Source organism: Emydura macquarii, unplaced genomic scaffold (genome assembly GCF_026122565.2).
Source record: "Emydura macquarii macquarii isolate MOO-44397 ecotype Brisbane River unplaced genomic scaffold, CSIRO-AGI_Emac_v2 contig_499, whole genome shotgun sequence".
NCBI lineage: Eukaryota > Metazoa > Chordata > Testudines > Chelidae > Emydura > Emydura macquarii.
Window position 1 is genome coordinate 4,251,925 of NW_027130636.1, and position 21,457 is coordinate 4,273,381.

The 21,457-nt window shown below is 43.3% G+C and overlaps 1 protein-coding gene across 6 annotated transcripts in view; it reads right to left on the reverse strand.

The window, feature by feature from the left end:
• The window catches only part of ARMC8 (armadillo repeat containing 8), a 187,472-nt gene that overhangs the window by 59,159 nt on the left and 106,856 nt on the right, over positions 1-21,457 (reverse strand). For all 6 annotated transcript variants that reach the window (XM_067538782.1, XM_067538781.1, XM_067538780.1 and 3 more), the window contains 3 exons: positions 16,955-17,030; positions 16,769-16,859; positions 1,778-1,838 (listed from right to left, as the gene is read on the reverse strand). In XM_067538782.1, coding sequence (XP_067394883.1) covers positions 1,778-1,838; positions 16,769-16,859; positions 16,955-17,030 — 228 coding nt within the window. The remainder of the gene's footprint in view (positions 1-1,777; positions 1,839-16,768; positions 16,860-16,954; positions 17,031-21,457) is intronic.

Here is a 21,457-nt window from a genome sequence, read left to right on the forward strand (position 1 = left end):
ACCTTAGTTCAAAGAAGGTCAAATAGTTTGTAATTGGGATTTACCCTGAACTGAGATAAAAGGAATACCACAAGCCTGAGTCAGGCAGGTTACCAGCTGCTGGTGGGGCTCCCAGGTCTCTGGAGAAAAAGAGGAAGAGATCAGAAGACTCCTTTGAACAAGCTGATGAAGAGGACAGGGATCTACAATGCAGCTCTTCCTTTCACTCCACATTTGAAAGCTCGCCCTGCAATGTATCACTGACCCAAGGAGAGTCTTTCCTGGGAAAAGAAATCTCCCTCACTGGCTTACAGCACTCAGGAGAAGGACTTTAACTCAGGCATCATATGCCTTTCTATTTCCTGAACAATTCTTGCTCTAAGGCTCCATAGGCCTCAAGGAAAGATCTGAACAAAGAGATTGCTGAAAGCCCCTCTGGTACAGACTGATGATTTGAAGGAGACATCAGCACCAGAGCAGAATTAAGTATAACAGTACTCCAAAGGAGAGGAGTACTTCTTTGCCTTAGTCATCACAGTGCTGTAAGTACAGCTGTCAGCTGTACCTTGGACTCCTGGTACTCTGAGGCTTATGGGCAACAATCATCTGTCCCCTCATAGGACGGAACGGATCCAAGGTTTGCATATACAAGCCTTTCAGAGCCAAGGACAACCACCTCTTGTATGAAAAAGACTTGGGATTTCAGATCTGAAGTGTTCAGTACAGGAACAAGTTTTGTTGCTGATAACTCTGGTGAGAGATGGTTGGACTCTTTGGCTGCTGAGGCCTTATCCACAGCAGGAGTTTCCTCCCACTCCCAGCTAGGGGCAAGAAAGTCACACACGTCAAAAAGACATTATGAACGCTGCTCAACCGTGCATTTAGATTGTGTATTTCTTTAACCTGAATTGTCTGCCAGCATGTGGGATGATGGATATAGAAGTCTCATTGGACAGACATCTCTTAACCCTACCAAATTCTACTATTATCTTGAGAATTAACAGACTGAACAAGAGAATGCCCAGGTTCTCTGACTGCATTGTCTGGCATACAATGAGGAAGTGAGGAATGCTTAAGAGAGAGCATTCTTTGTATCCCCTTAGCTCTTGAATGTTCAGATCTCTCCTTGATATATGATTGTCCTTCAGTAGATTTTACTGTTAGCCACGGTGCTATAACTAAGCAGAAAGATGTGTACTTCTTACTGGGGTGATCTAAAATGGCAATTTCCTGACACAAAGCTGGATATACAAATCATACCTAACACACCAAGGTAACAGTCTCAAATATTTCACTTGCCAGCCACCATATAAGAAACAATGATCAACACAAAAATATCCACAGAAAAATATTTTATAAAACTATTAGCACAGATGCTTTTTCAGATCTAAAAAATGTAAACTGAAGCAAGCACTGAGAGAACCATCTGTTGAGGACTGTCTCTGAAAACAATAAACAATTATGTTTCACTTGCATACAGAGAGCAGCCTGAGGAAGGGTTTTGCAAGTTCTTTCCAAATGACTGTCCAATACTGTCATTAGTATTACATATTTGTAATGAACGTATTGCTACGTAGAGAGATTTTCAAAGGCACAAATGGGACTGAAACACCTAACTTTTGAAGGGACCTGGACAACTAACTGCTCTTTGTGCCTTTGAAACCCTCCCCCATAGAATTAACGGTGCTTTTGTAACATTTTATGACAGATGTAGACAAATAAAATAGTGACAAACAGTGTGATAAAACTCTGGTTTAGCTGCTGCTTAAATTTCAAACATATTATGTAACCAGCTTACCTTTAAAACAATGCAGTTATCATCTGTTCGGATTGCTCCAGCTCTGCACATGTAAGTAAGGCTGCAACAAGACAGCAGAATATAAACTGACTTATAAACTTTAAAAGTTATTGTAAAACAAATGGCTGTGCCAATGAAATAACTACTTAACTTTGTTATAATATCTGTTCTTACACATATAGTTTTACTGAGCTCAGATACCATTCAATATAATATTTAAATAATAAAATTTTTCTACATGCAGCTTTAAATATTCAGTTCTCAAAAGCCCGAAATAATTAGCAATGGTACGATGGGTTTGGCTTTGCTCTTGCTTACACCACCATAAACTTGGAATAATTTTACAAAAGTCAGTGAGAACAGAATAGGGGGCTATGTTTTAAAACAACGTATGCTTTAAAATGCACCGGAGAACCAGATTATTGGCCTGATTCAGGAAAGCATCCCTATTAGGCCAGGATTTAAGCACGTGCTTAAATCCCACAGAAGAAAATAGAATTTACGTCCATTCCGACTCATGATAGCACGTAAGCCTGTGCTAAATGCTTTCCTGACTCGGGGTCTATGTGCATAAAATGGCAGAGTACATGTAGCTATGGAGTCTTAAATTTTAAATTACCTAACTTCAGCCCTAACACTGCAGTGAAATAGCATTTTGCAGTTAATTTCCTTCTTTAAAGTAAAAAAATCTGCAGGCAAATTAACTTATTTGTGGTCTCACAATCAACTGAGCATCATGGTGCCTGAACAAAGTGTGCTCTCCTTCCAGATACCAGTGTTAGGGCCCCCTCCCTCAGTTCTTGGTTCACTGACAGAAGCAGAAGTCCAGCGTCCAGCAGCAGGCAATACTTAGAGTTTATTGGGTAATCAAGCAAGAATTCCAATTCTTCCCACCAGTAATTTTCCTTCTTCCCACCTTATTTCCTGTTTGACCTCAATTTTTAAAGTGTATCTTAACCAATAATTTCCTTAAAAATATTACAAGATAATTCTTTAACCAACCCTAACATAATTCTCTAACCAATCATAACTGATTACAATTAGTTATGGGACAGACAAACAATCAAAGAATCAGACAAGTTATCAGAACAATGGGTACCATAATGGACAAACAATATGAAGTGTAGATTCTACAACCACAACTGTTGACAAGTGTTTAAAAACCAGACAGACTGCTATCAAACAAAGTTTTCTGTAAACATTCTAGGATCTTTCCTTTATCTGGAGATGTTAGACTGGATCCCCTTCTTAACAGCCTGGTATTGCCTTCTTTTAATGTAATTTGTTTGGAATGTGTGGATGTGACCACATGATTCCCAGTCTATGGCTGCCTCTGATGCTTGTTTTTGCTTAGCCAAAGAACAAAGCCTCAGACTCTCACAGTGAGAGAAGGCCCATAGACAGGTGGCCTGTGATTTTGATTCCTTCTTTCTATACCCCTGTAACTAGCTAAGTGATAAGAATATACATAAACAATCTAGGCCTTTACAGGCAGGCCTGAATATCTATATTCTAACAACCAGGGTGGTTATTAAACATCCTACATTCTTCAAAATTACTTCCTGACACTGGGGCCCTGGGGAAGGGATAAGAAGAAGAGATTGGTAGCTTGGTTAAGGACACACTGGCTAGATGGAGGATGACAACAAAGATATCATGGACTTGTGGGTTGAGGGAAATTGGGTGAGATTATTACAGACTTGTTGAAGAACCAGACGTGCCTCAAAGGCAATAAATAATTTTACAGGGTTTATAGCACTGGAGGGAAAGTGGGATCTGAAAGACAAACCAAAGTATTTTCTCAGGCGGGATGAAGGAGGTCTCAGGCTTCTTAAAGAATCCTTTGGTGTCTCAAAAGAAAAGTGAAATGAGGACTATTATGTCTTCTCCCACATTTTCAATGACACTGGAGGGGGTGCTTGAGAAATGTCAGGTTTCTGCTTAGTCTAGCTATCCATTTAAATTTTAAAAAATCATTAAGTTTATATAATTTGCCAAAATTAGAACAAAAATAAATTACTTATGTATCAAAATTAAAGTTAAAAAGGGAGAAAACCCTCAGTCTGTTGAAGTCTGTGTTAACTGCTCAGGAGTAAGTAGGGATGGTGGTTCGGAAGTCATAGGCCTGGTTTACACTACAAACTTAGGTTGATGGAAGCTGCCTTACATCAACTTAACAAAGTATGCATCTATACTATCAGGTCCCCTTCGCAGACCTAACTCGCCTGTTACGTCGACTTAATTACTCCACCTCTGCGAGAGGCACAGTGCTCAATTCGATGTTCATGGGTCGACAGACAAGCAGTGCAGATGTGGTGTTTGTAAGTCGAGTGAATTGGCCTCCATGAGGTGTCCTACAATTTTCCGCTGTGACCAGTCTGGAGATCATTTTCAACTCCACTGTACAGCAGCCAGGTACACAGGAAACAGACCCTCCTGTTAAAGCCCTGGGAATTTTTGAATTCCCATGTCCTGTTTGATCAGCATGGAGAACTCACCAGCCCAGCTGATCAATCATGGCAACTCAACGCCCCAAACATGTTCCACCCTGGAGTACATAGGAAGTGGTGGATCTAATTGGTCTGTGGAGAGAAAAGAGTCTATGCAGGCACAGCTCTGATCCAGTCATAGATCATAGACATCTAAGAAAAGATCACATGGAGCATGGGGTAGAAGGGCTACATCAGGGACATGCAGCAGTACCGTGTGAAAATCAAAGAACTTCGGCAGGTGTACCAGAAGACAAGGGAGGTGAACAGACATTCTGGTTCTGTACCACAGACATGTCACTTCTCAGCGGCAATCCCCCAAACTGCAACGTGGATACCTTCCAGGAGTCTGAGTTGTGGGCCACCTCAGGCAACAACAAGGAGGACATTTTGGATGAGGAGGAGAAGAATGGGAGACTGGCAAGCAGGGGATCCATTCTCCCCAAGAGCCAGGAGCTATTTTTAACCCTAGAGCAGTCCAGCCAGTTGCAGGACAGTATCATGGCTGAGTGTGATGCTGGGGAAGGCACCTCTGATGAGTATGCAATTCCAATCACACTGTAGGCATTACATGACCTTATGTTTAATATGAAAAAAGTGAAGTGCAGTGGGTATCTGCTTTCCAGTAGCCGCTCCAGCTACACACAGAGGGTGCCCCCCGGAAAAGACTGTTTTGGTGCACAGGGATGACCCAGGAATCCTCCAGGAAGATCTCTAGAAAACTTTAATGGATGAACTCTGTAATCCTTTGCAGAAGGTTTCTGGGGAAGGCTGCTTTATTTCTTCCACCATGGTAGGACACCTTCCCACACCATTCCAGTATTAACTGTGCTGGCATCATTGTGGTACACAGCATAGCAGCATAAGGACCAGGTCTATACCTAGATACTTGCAGCATATGCTCCCTTGCCACTACTGTTACCCTCAGGAGACTGATATCACATAGGGTCACTTAGGGGAGATGATGGAAGTTTTCAGTACAAATACAAACAATAGAACGTGTGATCCCCGACCCATGATGATTTCCTGGTTTCTCAGCTGTAGTTTCCCTAACAAGCCAGAGGTTTGGGTGCCAGAGATTGGCGCTGACCTCAGAATCTGTAAGACCAGGGCGACTACTAACAGCAGAATTAAGGGAAGGGCAGGGGTTCCTGTGTTTCTCTTGCAGCTGCACTTCGGGAGGCGTAAAGCTGATCCTCAATCCCCATGCACCTTATACATGTTGCTAAGGGTAAGGGGCACAGTCCACCTGCCCCCCTGTGCTTACGACATGGGATGCCCACGTTACAGCACAAGGTCTGTCACCCATACTGCTGGCTCATGCTCACCATGTCTAGAACAGCAAACCGGCTCACTGAATAGCTAAGAATACTGATTATGTTCTTGCTTGCACTTCAGCATAATAAAGGGAGTGATTCTTAAATAGCAACTTAGTACTAGACCCACAGTATGCACTGACAATGGTTGCCATGCGCTTTGCATGCCTTAGAGTGGGAAGCTTGGCCTTCAGCACATCCGCACAACAGGCAGAAAGGCTTTCGCAGATTAGAAGAAAAAAGAACACGTGATGACATGTTCAATGAGACAATAAATGCCTCTGGGACAGCTAACACAGAGCTTAGAGGCTGGAGATTTCATTGTCTGAAAAACTGGACATGGAGAGCATTCCAGGAGCATGAGCGTACCATGCAGGATGAGATGCTTAGGATTGCGAAGGACCAATCACAAATGTTGAGACATCTGGTTGAGCTTCAAGAAAAGCAGCTGGAGACTAGACCTCCCTCTGCAGCCCCTGCAGAACAGCCTGCAAATATTGCCCTATTCCCAGTCCTCCTCCCCAAACATTCCAGGAGGCGGGGTGGGGGAGGGTTCTAAGACTTTTGATGGACAAGCCTTCTGTGGTTTCACAGAAAAGTTGACTTGGTTTCTTTCCCTCCTAATTTTAATCACACCTTTTGCCCAAGATTCAGTTATTTTCCTGGTCTTTCAGTTTCTTTTTGTTTGTCCAATAAAAATCAATGTTTTGAGAAAGAACTACTCTTTGTTTATTCCAAGCATATGGGTTGGTGGGGAAGGAGATGCAGGGAAACTGATGTAATGGAGGGGATGGTATGGGAAGGTACAACGCAGGTAAGTGGCACATGTTATTGTGCCTCATTACTGAAACAATTTTTCAAAGCCTCCCAGAGACACAGAGCGCCTCACTGGGCTCTTATTGTCCTGGTATCTGGCTGCTCAAAATTATCTGCCAGCCTTTGAGCCTTCACACTCCATCCCTGCGGAAACTTTTCTTCCTTTGCCTCACCGATATTATGGAGCACACAGCAGGCAGTGACAACAATGGGGATATTGCTTTCACTGAGGTCTAACCTAGTAAGCAAACTGCACCAGCAACACTTTAAACGTTCAAAGGCACATTCCACCACCACACTAACAGGTAGCAGTTTGGCATTGCAAGCTTCCACAGAGCAATTGCCACTCACTTCTCTGCTATCAGAGCAGGTCTCTTTTCAGTGTTGTTGTGCTTTAAAGCTGGGGAAAACTCTGCATAAAGCTCTTGGAAAGTGACCTTCTGCATCTGGAAGTTCTGCAGTCACTGCTTCTCATCCCATAACTGCATAACGATGTGATCCCACCAGTCAGTGTTTGTTTCCTGGGACCAGAAACGGTGCTCCACTGTGTTCAGCTGCTGTGAAACTGCCAGTAGCAACTGCAAATTGTTTCGTTCTATGGCTTGCAGGAGGGCTGCTTGGGGGACATCACAATGTTCTGCGCGGTGGCTCCTCTCTTGGCTCTGGAAATACTGCAGGATAAGGTGTGAGGTGTTTTGGGATGCTCACAACGGGAGTACAGAGATGAGCAGGCTCCGTGCTTCTCAGCCTATGGTGTACGCATGGCTAAGCCAGGCTTTCGAAAAAATGGTGCAAAAAATATGGGTTCTTTGCCAATGATATCAAGAGAGGGAGGGAGGGAAGAAACTGCATCATGGGAGGTTGAAACCATGCTCCTGTTCCACCCTGCGTCAATGTTCTGGTCCCATGAAGAACTGCAAGCCTTTCCCAAACCTCACTGTGGCTAGTTTCACTGTGGGATAGCTACCCATGGTGCACTGCTCTATGCATCGATGGAAGCGTGGTGGGGATTGACTTAATTACTGTGGTGGCTGTATGTCAACTTAAATTAAGTCGACTTAACTTTGTAGTGCAGACATGCTCATAGATATCCAAGCACTTGTTCTCATGGTGTTGATGCCACTTACGTATACATAATTAAAAACTATTGCTTCTACAAAGGTAACAGACTTGATCCTGCCTTAAGCCACCTGTCAACAAATGACATATCCAGCTAAAAACCTACAATAAAGAAAAAGCTAAATGAAAGAACTTACATTACACCTCTCTCTTAAAAGTGAGCAGATGGGATCTGATGGGATCAGCAGAAGTGAGCTCCACATCAGAGATCTTCCACTGAGATTGCCATTACCAACCTCACAAGTTCGTTTTGGAACCAACTGCAGGAGTACTACATGTGTTTGTAACTTCTGTGATTGGTGAGAGAGACACAGTCTGTTTCTCAAATAGCTGTGTCTTTGGCCCAGCTTGGACTTATCTACATAAGAAAGTTGCACCGTTTTAACTTAAATCAATTTTTAACCAGTTTTAGTTAAATTAATGCAAACTCCAGCATGGACACACTTATTTCTGTTTAAGAGAGGCTTATTTCAGTTTAGCTTAAAGCAATTTCTAATCACTTTAGGACTTATCTGCATGGAGAGTTGCAGCAGTTTAACTTACAGTGTGATTTTTAAAATATCTAGTTAAACTAATGTAAAATGTCATACAGACATACTTATTTCATTTTAACCAGCCTCACTATGGCTTAGTGTAAGCCAATAAGGAACAATTTTAATTTAAACTGAAATAAGCCAATCAAAGTACAACAAAAGTGTCCACATAGTAGTTTGCACTGGTTTTCTAAACTGGTGTAAGTTTGTGTACAAACATGGCATTAAACTAAACTGAAACTTATTCCAAAATAAGTGTTCATATGCCTTTGGAGCTAATTTAAATAAATCGGTTTAAGAACACACCTTAACTGGGGCAAATTTCTCATGCAGACAAAACAAAGATTTTATGGAAAATCATCACCACCTTCAATTACACCTTGGTGAAAAAATTGTCAGGTGGTGCGGCACCCAACTGTGACACATTTATCACACACTGGCCTATTGGACCTGCAAGGAAGGCGGTAAGTCAGAGCAGCCCAAGACACAGAAAGATTTTCCAAGTTTAACCCTATGGAAGTTACAATATAAAAATCGTAGACCATTAACAACAGTCCTGGAGTACAGCCAGTCAGTGCTGCTACCTGAGAAACCAGTAACAGTTTTAGATCCAGTAAACCCTGGTGTCATTTGTATTACAGCAGAGCTCAGAAGTTCCAATCAGGCACCCACTGTGCCAGACTTATGTAAGTATACTTAAAACCACTATGACAATGGGCAGACATACGCCTTAAGCTGAGAACACAGACAAAGCTCCTGAATTTTCTTAAGGTGCTTCCTTGTGTCTGGTAGCATATCTTCCATTTGCACAGCTTGAGAGAGGCAGCCCACACAAGGTAAACAGCCCACTTTTGTCCAGGTCCTGGTCTTGGCCAGATATTTGGAAAGCAAGAAAAGGGCCAAGTCCAGATTTGATGAAAAAGATGTAGATGTATCATTTTTACATGGAGGAAATTGCGAGCCATAACAGCTCACTATCTCCTCTTATCTCTCTCAAACAATGAACAGAAAAGGAAAACAAAGGATTCCTGTGTGATTCTCTATGCAAGATCCTTCTAAAGGCTATGCCTACTCTTGGAACCAGGGGTGTGATTCCTAGCACGTGCAGACATACTCATGCTAGCTCTCATTGAGCTGGCATGCTAAAAATAGCAGTAACATCAAGTAGCATGGGCAGTGACAAGTGACAGCACAGGCTTGCCTCCCCCAGTACAAACCCACATGGGTAAATATTCAGGAAAGCTTCCCTGTGTCGCCACTTGCCACTGCTTGTGCTACCCCAGCAACATGATTATTTTCAGTGTGCTAGCTCAGTGGAGAAGTAGTGTGAGTACATCTACGTATCTCCAGCTCCAAGCATAGATGTAGCTTAAAAGAAATCGCCCATTGCACTCTCATAACCAACCATACTGGAGGCAGCTGATAAATCTAACATCAGCATGGACACTTGATCTCTGACCCTTGCCTACAGGAGGTCAACCAATGAGATCTGTACAGGCTTTTTTGACATACACAGGCATAAACTGGAGTGATAGGGAGCCAGGAAGTGAAAGAATCCAAATGGTATGGGAAAACTACCTTCCAATGATTTTCCCCCACAATTGGAGGTTACAGACAACATAATTAGTGAAGTTGTTACCATGACTTTTAAAGCCACATCAGAGCATAAATAAGGATTGAGAGCTAACAAGCATAAACAGTCATCAGAAATGAACACAGACACTCCATGCTAGCTTTCACCAGCTATGAGAGCATAAGTCCCTCTTCCAAGTAGTTAATTCACCCAGTGCACTGAGAACTTCCACTTGCAAGACTAGGTGAAACTCCATCAGGGAAGATGGGGAACCTGTCCACTCTTGCTTGGACACTCTATCCATGGAACCAGACAGATTAGTTTGGACAGAAAAATCCACCAAACACTATTAGCTTGAGGAGTAAAAACACAAGCTCAAAGGTGATGGGGGCCCCCCACCATCAAGGTCCAGAAATAGTATCTTGGTGGTAAGCCCAGTCCCCTCTGCTGGCAAATGGGAGGTGTGGCAGAAATTTTTAATGGGGTGGTGTGCCGTGCCTCAGTCCTGTTTATGGGGGCTAGCTAGTGGGTGTTTGATAAATGTGAAGCTCCATACCCCTTAGCGACGAGAAGGGAGAAGTCACTTGCTGATTCGTCTCTCCCTTCCAGAGCCTTCTGGCTGCTTCAAGTCAAATGTGTTAGTGTTACCACACAAACCAGACCTCTGACTTCCCAGGTCTTCACATGGAGAACCTCCCAATCTGCATTGCACTATCAGTTACAGAAAGCACCCTAATAAGTATTCTCAGCACTCTATTCTCTGTGCACCAGCAATGCTTACTACATAACTAGGAAGTTGTAGACCAGATCAAAATGACCAATAATTAAGGTTGCTAGCTATACCAAACAATGCACTATCCCCTTCTGTTGGATTGCTGACTCTTTCACCAGCTAACTACCCCAAAATCAAGAATGTTCAAGTGAGCACCTGGTCTTAATGCCAAACTGAAAGAACTGGCTAGTGATCTGGACTAAAGAAACCACTCTATTTAATCTCAGGTCATCTAAACTAAGTAAGTAGGTGTGTCAGCAGAGAGTTGAGAGATTCACCAAATCTTAGAATCCCATTAAGTAAGAAAATCAAGGCAAGAAAAGTCCAGTATCACTGACCACAAGATGACGACTGGGAAGACCAGCAAAGAATGAAGCATCTGCTTAGTCATGAGGCACTAGAGTGCACTATAAGCACCAGAATGACTTTAGTGCGTGACACATAGTCAAGAGCTGTGTGTCGAAACAACCAATGACAATAGGGTGCCAAGGAGAAGAAGGAAGATTGCATGCCAACTGTATCAAGTTGGGGCTGGAATAGAACAGTGGTGGTGATAGTTGATCATGGAACCATAGATGGCAATGTTGTCAAATTAGCTGTGAGCTGCAGTTTTAAATTGCTCAAAGTAGGTGAAAAGTGGCAGGACATCATTGTAACCTGGAAGTATGTTATCTAAAGAATGATGTAAACTAATAGTGTCTGAAGTTAACAACTGCCGAATCAGGGTTTTCAAGGCTCCTTGTGAGGTTGAAGTTGTTTTAGCAATGGATGAAGATATTAAAATTTTAAGAAAAAAAGATTTGACATATGAATAATAAGAGTATCCACATTATGAACAAGAAACATTTAGAAGCGGTACAAATTCACACAAGTCAATCTCTAACTGTTTAGGGATTATGAAGTATCTTCCCACATAGGCATATCAGTATTTTGCACCTTCTTTTAAAGCTTGCGGTATTGACCAATGTCAAAGAGAGAATACTAGATTAGATGGACCATGGGTTTGATCCAACATGGCAATTCCTATGTTCGTGTAGAAGATCCCCTCTGGTGCAGCGCCGGTGGCTCTCCCTTTGCATCAATGTCAGAGGCAGGCCACACTTCCCGGCACCTACGTCCTTTGGGGAGTCCGAATTAAGGGGCTGCCTCCGGCCCTCAATAGGGCAAGCCTTGGTTCAGGCCACTACTTTGGGGAAATAGTCTCTTGCCCCACGGGGTGTGCCAGCAGTCTATGGTTCGGCCCTCAGCCAGGGATGGGCCAGCAGCAGGAAAAAGCCCTCAGCAGGGCGAGGAAACAGTCTATAGCCTAGCCTCCCTGGAGGGCAGGCCAGCAAAAAGTCTCGAGCCCCTAGACAAGGCGAGTCAGCAGTCTCTGGCCCGGCCCTTCGGTAGGGCAAGCAGGCAAACACACACAGGCCTGAGCCCTTGGCAAGGCAAGCAGCAGTCTTTGGCCTGGCCCTCCTGTAGGGCAGGCAGGCAACACACAGGCTCGAGCCCTTAGCAGGGTGAGCAGCAGTCTATGGCCTGGCCCTTAGGCAGGGCAGGGCAAGCAGTAAGGGACAGGTTCTGGCGCTCAGCCAGCATCCACCCCAGGTCAGGGGTAGGGAAAGGGGGAGGGGGACGCAGGCCCACCCATCTCCACTGCGTCCCAGCCCAGGGCCCTGTCAGTGATGGGGTGTCCCATCACTGGGTCAGCGGGGCTCCAGCTGAAACATGCTGACTCACAGCGAGTGTCAGCTCAGCCGAACCGTAGTCGGCTTCCCTGGGCTTCTTCCTCCCACCCTCTCCGTAGAGTACCTGGGGCTAGTCGTCTTCCTCTGGGTCGCTGGTGTAGAAGGCATGTGGGAGTCCCACAAGACCCTCACCGTCAATCGGCGGCAGGTCCGGTAACTGCGTGGGGTCCTCTGCGGAGGACAGTTCCAGGGTCCCCGGCAGTAGGCAGCTCGGGCAGGCCTTCCTCCGGGTCCCCGGCAGTAGGCAGCTTGGGCAGGCCTTCCTCCGGGTCCCCGGCAGTAGGCAGCTCCTCCGGATCCGCAGGGCCCCACGCCGTGTGTAAATCCGGCAGCTTCTCCTCTGGGTGGACGGTGGGCATGGCCCTTGGCTCAAGCACTAAGGAAGAGGCGTCCTTCTCCCTCGGCCGCTGGCCCCTGACTGAACGAGTAGGCCTGGGTTTTAAAGGCCTAGCCCTGCCTACCTGCTTCTGGTCAGGTCTTGTCTTTTTGTGTTCCAACCCCCAGAGGGGGTTTGGCTCTTCCTCTGTCAATCTCAGAGGGAGGCCACACCTCCCGGCTACAGTTCCTATAAAACATTTTATCTCCAGGGCTGGTGAAAATCAAAGATATCATAGAAATTTGCCAAGATGGCATAGTTGTTTCCATAGAACTAAAAGTCCTGCTTATACAACCAATATATTTTATACTGAACAGGACTGTGTAGTCCCAATATATATAATCAAATAAAGTAGCATCTTCTAAAAGTGGTTTTATTTTTGTACTAAAAGTTATATTTATGCAAGAAAAATTCTCTTCATCCATCTCTAGATAAATTGATCTCTCAAGCTCTTACAATACTGAAAAACATCTGGTCATACTCAGTTGCTCAAGTTTTAGAGAGACAAGGTGGATGAGGTATATCTTTTATTGACCCAACTTCTGGAAACAGTTAAGACTGAACAATTGAAATATTTTTTTACTGAAATATAGGAATTTTAGCAGAATTAAATACATATTTTATATATAAAATAGAACATACAAGACAATCATTTGTATAGGTCTGAATTTCCTGCTACAACAGGTATGTTGTATTTTTAATTTTTTCCTTGGAAAATTCAAAAGGAGGCTCTAGTGCTTAAATTTAGAAAAATATAACCTCCTGAGGAACCTGTGGACACCTGAGAACAGCAGCAGAAGTTAACATTTATTGCTACTGGGTTTGCAGGAGAGTGCTGAAGGCTTTTAACACCAGTCAGTCAGTCCATAATATTGATCTTCAAAGTATTTGATCTATCTTTATGAAATGACAGCGGTTTTCAGATTCTTGCTTACTGCACAGATGTCCACAAGTGCAAAGGCTGCAGGGGTACTGAAATTATGTCAAAATATAATTTCTGTTTAAGAATTACTGATATAGAGCAGGTCTTGAGGTTAATTACAGCATTAAACACACACTCTTTTTTCCCCAGAATGTGACTACATTCTATGGTGTTTTCTAAATAACCCAACCAGATGCTAGGAGTTTTCCATCTCTAAGGGTGCATTATCCAGGAACATAGTACAAACTACAGAGTTCTGACAATCACACAGAACTCTCAAGTAAGAAAAGGATGGAGTAGGAAACAAGGGAAAAAATAAAGCCACCAGGGATAGAGAGGTCATGGGGAAACCACTCATGGGATGGAAAAACTTGCTGATTAACACAGGAGAGGGCAGAGACAGCAAGCAGGGGATAGAGCAGCCTGTTCACTTAACATAGGCATTACAGATCACACAACCTAGAGACGTACACACCCTGTGCTCAGCGCAGATTCCTCCCACTTCCAAAGGCACTTGTATGCCATGCTTGATAGAGCCCCCTCCCCTTTCCAGAGGTGCCTGTTTGCTTATCTGATTTGAAATATATCCATTTCCATTCTCAAATGCCTTTAGTGAAGGCAAAATACTGAAATAAGTGGGCAAAACTGTTACAATTCTGGACAAATATTTGTAATCCCTGATAGCTGTTCACCCTCACTACTGGAGAGTAAACTGGGTACCTCCAGAGTAAGTACAGTATCAGAAAAAGTAATACAACAACGTAACAGGAGGAAACCAATTACTTAAGATGGTTATGGGCAAGGTCCCATATACTATACCATTCCACATCAACAAAATTCAGTTCTTGCCATGGAATAATACGCCAGAAACTCAGCTCTTTTTAAAAAAACAAAAACATTTTATTTTTGTGGTTATGGAGATTAACTTGAACACACACATACATGCAGAGAGCCTGAAACAATAGTTCTGAGAAGTATAACAGCATCTAAACGAAGACCCCATTGAGTCCACGATTCCACAGCTGTGGAATCTGGCATTTTTCCAAGATACCACAGAATTCAGCATCCTTGTAATTGAATTTACTGCACCCAGATGCCTGGAGTTTTGTTCTCCACCCCAATGCCAGGACCAGCCTGCCGCTCCCTTTGCTTTCCAGATTTTCTCACAAAGGGGAAGTAAGCGGATCCCAGCACGTGCTCCCTGCATTCTTCCATGGAACCAGGCAGCGGGGCTCAGTAAGCCAGTGCTGGAGTCTTCCTGCATGTAGGATGACCAATTAAGATACCTGTCAATCAGTGCAAAAGCAGAGCCAAGCAGATGAACTGCTGAAGCTGGCGACCCTTTGAGACACCTGAGAGGTGTTGTAATAATTGGGGCCAAGCAGGCATATCCCAATTGTAGGCTGAATTATTGGAAAGTGAGTAAAAGTCCATAAATCATTACAATCACTTATAACAATGTATGTTGATAGACAAAGGTACAAAACGAAGACAAAAAGCCTGGACTAGTCCAAACAAAAAGATCTACTAAAACAACACAAGGACTGTGTTGAGATCATACCTAGTACACTAAAAGCAAATGGAATCAGCAGTTAATGGATAAAAACTGATGTCAGAAACTAGGTTTAAATGGTTTAAATAATGAAGGAATGGGCTGTTCTGTCCACCACCCCTTTTGGGGTCCTGAAGAAAAGAAAAACTTTGGCAGGGGGGCAGAGGGCGAGGGGGAGAATCAAATGGGAAACAAACTCCTGAAGAAGGTCAACAGGCCTCCACTTCACTTCAGAGACTTTCCTTCATTTATGAGCTTCAAGGATGATTGTGACACCCAGACTTTGGCACACCAGTACAGACAATCGCAAGGATTCCACCCTGATACATGTGAGATCCTGCCGTTTTCCCTTCCATTTTGCGTGCATTTCCATCTCCCACTCTCTCTCTCAGCTATTCACTGGATCCTGAGACCAGCTGTACCACACAACACCAGCATGATGAGATGGCCCATCGAGCCCTGCTTGGCCTGAGGAGGATTGATGAAGGAGAGGAACACGACCAACTGAATGATGTTCTGCACTAGGAATATGAGCCAGGGTGCAGAGCAACAGCCATTATGGCCAGACTGCCAGCCCAGAGCATCCATCTGTGACTGCCCAGTCACCCCGTATCTTGAGAAAGTCAACAATAATATGTATTTCCCCACCTTTCTATCCTCTCTCTTCTCCCACTTGAATCTGTTTGTTCTGTCAAAGGCATGAAGAGTGCCTATTATTCACAACTCAGAATAAACAGAATGCATCCTTTTCTACCCCACCAAGAGAGGGATTGCCTAACAAAATAAGACTCCAACCAACATCCTCTTTCTGAAAAAGGGGCTTTGATAAGTTTTTGATTACATTTGTTTTGCATACCCACTCAATTTCAATATCAAAATGATTTACAACTTGTTTTGATTCTCTCTCGTTTACCCTAATCAATACATTTCCAAATTCTGGCATGCATTTTCTAGTGTGTTTGCCATGGGACTAAGCAAGCAGAGGTCTCTGTACTCAGAACCCCAAACTGTACAGTGCTGTACATGTAAACACTTCTGATTTTCTGGGCACACTTATTCCATAGAAATTAACACAACTGAGGGAAGGAGGTTCTCCCAGGAGCCTCATTCCAGAGAGCGAAGCCTAGCTGCCTGCAGAACACAGTGAGAAAACCCATTCAGCAAAATAATCACTGTCAAACCCAATCAGACACATTGTACAACTATGAATCATAGCTGTGTGGGGTGTGCAGGGAGGAGGGATGGGAAAGACAGGGTATGGAGGTAGAATAAATTAATACTGACAGAATTTAGGGGTTACTGCTACGAAATTCAGTCCCATTAAGCTGAAGGGTGCATAGTGCCATGATCATGGGTGTGGTAAGAGAAGGTGGAACAGGCTGAAACTAAAAAGAGGAAAATCTTAAATTAACCAGTAATATTAAATAGCAATGGAATAATTTCCAAGGAGTAACCAGCAACACTAGAAGCCTTCAGAAGGAAATATTACTTTAGACTTCAGGGCAGGGATTAACTCTTACCTAGATCTGTATAGTGTCCAACACAATAAGGCCCCTAACCCTGAACTGGGACCTTGAGGTACGAGCGTAATATAAATACTGATTATTATTTAACAACAACACTGTAAAGGAGTATAGGAGTTTATCTTGCATAAGTGCAAGATGGACTACAGATTAACATTTCCCCAATTTCACAACCTAGGAGTTAGGACAAGAAAATTAGTAAGAGTTGCAATTTTAAGCATTATTTACAGTGCAGCCCCTCTCCCTCTAGCTCCTGCTGAGGATTACCATTTGGCTGATGTGAGCTGCATTTCAACAGGCTTGTCCCTTTGCAACATCTTCACAAAAATCTGTGGTAATAATTCTCCATCAACCAAAACTGCAAACAATGAAAAAGAGGATTCAGGAAATAATTCAAATTCAGTTAATTTGTAAAATGAACAACATATTTAGCCACTCAAGCTTTCAGCTTACCATTTACCAGAGTCATTGATACCTGGGGATTTTCAAAGGCTAGAACTGAGAAGCATTTCAATGCTTGCATTCGAACCTGTACAAAAACACAGGATTTACATTTCTTTACGTTTCACAAATATGAACTCAAAATAAGTCACACTATTTTAAGTTAACTAGGTTTTTGGAAATACAGGCTGAGGAAAAAACCTAGGTATGGCTGAGAGGCAGGTGGAGGTGTCTGGGGACACAGCTCAACTCTTCTGTGATATATCTGGTATTATCTCTGCATGTTGTATTTTGCACATTTGTGAGATCCAGGGGGAAGTGATTACTGATCGGTAGAAACAGGAGAAGTAGAGGCCATCTGCCAACTCTAGGCTGTGACTGAATAGTAGTAGTAATAATCATTATTTTGCTGTATTCAAAAGACTCTCTTAAAATCATGTGATATCTTTATAAGTAGAGTAGCAAAAGCAAATATCAAAAGCAACATAAAAATCCACCCAGTATACACTCGCACATTATTATGTGTGTAATGTCATTGTACAGTAGCAATGGCAGTAATGCAGATAACAGTAAAGACAGTATAATCACAGTAGATTAGATCACTTCAATTGATTTTAATAATGTAGATAAAATTCAATTTAACTATGGACTACTCTCAAAAACCCAGAAGGGATTTAGGAGTACAAGTCCTGTTGACTTTGTTAGCTTTATGCGCCTAATTCCATTGGGTGCTTTCTCAATCTCTCCCCCAAAGTATGCAGAGTATCCCTGACTCTGTCATCTGTGCAACAGGTCCTGCCAATGTTTGATACCCAACCATACAATCATCCACCCACGAAAAACAACGCTACAATTCAGAGAACTGAAAATAACTTTTAGATTAAGTCCATAAAGGAAGACACCACAGATCTGCGTGCTGCCTTTTTTAAGATAGGTTTGTTGTGGCTGCTAGCACCTGGGGTAGGGACATGTGGCGGAATAGCCAGTATCAGGGATGGATTATTCCATAGGCAATGTGCCTAGTACCCCAGAGCTCCTGGAAGCAGGTGATTTCATGAGAACCTCAAGCTTTTATTACAAAAGAAGTCAGTTTCTAGACCTCAGGGTTACAAAGAAAGCTTAAAAATGTGACCTGAGTGTAACCAAAGCAATGACATCTGCCTGAGCCTGCAGAGAGCCTGGAACAATAACTCGGAGTGTTAACTGCCTTATACCTCTCAATGGATGTACACTCCAAGCCCCACTGCTCTGGGGCAATCTCTGACAACAAAGGATTCTGGGCAGGAGAAGGGCACAGCAGGTCTGCTCCCATGTAGATACATCCTACCTGTTTTGGTAAGCCCCTTACTGCCATCCTTGGCGAGGAGCTACCCAGGCCTCTGACTCGGCCTCTCTGAGGGGGAGAGGAGGCTTCTTGCAATTACCACTCTAAGTGAGGGGTGGGGCCTTGGTGTGAAACCACAGCCCCAGACTGCCATAATGCACCCCTGGTGGGACTTTGTAGGATGGAATGAAATAGGCTTTCCACAGCCTGTGCTGCACTGCAGAGCAGTGAGCAGATGTGGTACAGTTTGCCTGGGCACTCATACACTCAAGCAGCTTTCTTCTCATCAGGATGAGCACTCTTCCTTTGCATCGTCCTGTTTTTGTGGCTCTGTCCAACCACAATTGCCCCTGGACCCAAAACTTCTATTTGGGTCTGAGCCACTTAAAGCCACTATTGTTTGGTAGGTCTGAGGCAGCAGTCTCGCAATGTAGGACTACGGTGAGATGTTATTTGGTTACAGAAGTTTCTGCTACTTGGGCATGGAATTCTCAAGCATTTGGGTGTTTAAGGCAGAGACATGGTAGTCTCCTCACTCCTTTAACAACTGAGCCCTAGTTTCCTTAGTTATGGCTCTGGAAGTCTGACTGGATGGAGGGTGTTCTGACTGAGGCTCATGTAATGAGGGACAGGATTTCAGAACTCTTTGTCAGTATATGGCACCGTAACCCTGTCAGTCTCTTAATCCAGTGTCATAGGATAGGAATACAGGAGACATACAAAACCACCATGCTCCTGGTTTGCCTGAGCCTCTCAATGCCTGTACTTTATTTTCATCATCCTTGACCTACCAGTTATACTCGGCACTGTCAACCATGCTCCTCTTCTTGTCTTCCTTGGTTTTGACACTCTCTATCTGCCCACCCCTCTAACTGATTTTTGGTGTTCTGTTTGGTGGGCATTCATCACCCACAACTTCACCTCTCCTAAAGGCCTCTGTCTTTGCACACTTATTTTCTTCCTCTGTACTCTAGCATCGGGTAATCTAATGAATGACTCACAAATCTCTCCCAGCTCCAGACCCAGCTCCCTCTGTTCAAACCCGCATCTTGGTCTCCTCCTGGATGTTCAAAACCAAGTTCTTGTTCTCCTCCCCAGCCTGTCTGTGATAACCTGACTAACACCTCCATCTGCCCAGTTACTCCAACCTGTAATGTGGGTGTTGTATTAACCCTCGCTCTACAGTCACACATCTAAACCACCTCTAAAATCTTGCGATTTAACATCTCTACAAACCAGCCTTCCCTCTGTCCCCACCATCAGAACTCTCAGCCAAGCCCAGCAAGGGGGAAATTGTGAAGGTGCGTGTGGAAGAAACTGACCTTGCACCTTCTCTCTCTAGTGCTGCCCCTTTTATGAGGGGCAAAGTTACTCATAGAAATCCACACAGTCCCTACCTTGTTCTCTTTCAGAACAAACATAAGACTCATCTGCCAGGACACGTACAACATTCCACCTAACAACAGCTTGGAAGGTGGTAAGTCAGTATCACTCAAAATGATCAGTTTGTTACCAAACTGGTCTATGTAAAAGATGATGATCTTACTATTACATCCCTCCTCCCCCCACCATCAGTTTGCTTGCTTCACTCATACCATGTGGCTTGATTTTAAGACTGTAAACTCTCCAGCTCCCTGTCTGTCATGTACTGTCTTTATATGGTGCTTAAGCACAATGGGACCCTGGGTCAAGGTCTCTAGATGCTTCTAACAACAACAGTAACAAAACATTCTTTTAATGGTTTGTCTATGCAATTTACTCTCAAGGTAAATAAGGAATAGAGGAAAAACAGTCAGAACTGAATAAATGTAATTTCGTCAATTTTAGTAGTAATTTTGGATATGGGTCCTCAAAAACCAGTCCCAAAACCAGAAAGTCCTAACCCTGATGACTAACCCTGGGAGTAAACAAAGAGGTCAGAGATGGCATCATGGTTTGCCACTGGATCAGGAGCAGAGTGACGACAAACAGACACAGGGAATCGATCCCCAAATAATGTCTAATCTGATGTCAAACGGATAACTTCCAGAAATTGGACATTTCCTGATTTTGGTGCTGGAATCAAGTTCTTCCTTGCCTATGGAGTGAATAGATGCTAGCAATGTTGTTTGCCAAGAAGCACACAAACTCATTCTTGAAACAAGGAAGGAAGGAAAGTGCGCTAAGCCAGTCAAGTTATTTTTGCCGTTCTCATATAGCACAACTGACTTCCAAGCCTGTAGGAATCAGTATGCAATAAGTAAGTTGTTGCAGTGTAGAGCCCACAATGGCTCCTTGTGAACTCAAGGGACTGAGTGAGAATGAATGTTCATTTTCTCCTGGTTGATTCTGAGCCCAACTGAAGACAGTTATGCATACTGTCCAAATTATACTGTACTCCTTGTTGAAAGAAAGCTCTTTTGGCTAATCATAGATAAGGCAGCCTTGCAAAATCATACATGAACCCGGACAGGTTTTTATTTTTTTTTAAACAGCGAAGAATTTTTTTTTTCATATCAGGGTAAGGTAAAGATAAGCAAATAGGTTTGTGTGTCAGGGCTGTTCAATTTTCATTATAATGTCACACGGTTGACATAAGGACAGATATGAATCCCCCGAGTCTTGGAGTTGTTAAAAGACAAAAGAGTAGAACCCCAAGAACAAGTAATGGGGAATGCAGCATAATTAAGCAGTCAAGGTGGGTGAGGTAATAGTTTCTTTGGTCCAATAAAAAATATCACTTTACCCACCTTCTATCCCTAATATCCGAGGACCGACACCACTACAATTACACTGTATACATAGTTAGCCTGAGCAAAATATGAAATTAAGTGCCTTTGAGGCTTAGAGTTCCAAACAAATCCTGCTGTTTTACACCCACCACATGGGATCTGAATTTTTTGGATATAATTATTCTATCTTCTTAAATCCGCAATAAGGTATAATGGGAATAGAATCCCTTATCCAGAAGCTGCTGAAGAACCTTTGCTTCCAAAGAAAGCTCTCTGCATATTCTCATGAGAGGGCTTCCTAAAAAGGGCTGGGCAAGGGGTTTAGGGGAAGCAGCTTGGAGTAGAATATCCTTTCTATATGACTTCTAGGATCCATCTGTTTGAAGCAATTCCCCTTAATAATGCCCAGTAAAAAGGAGCATGTCAATTACTATCAGGGAAAAAAGAAGGGTAAGTATCTGTGAGGAAAGGATCATGGTT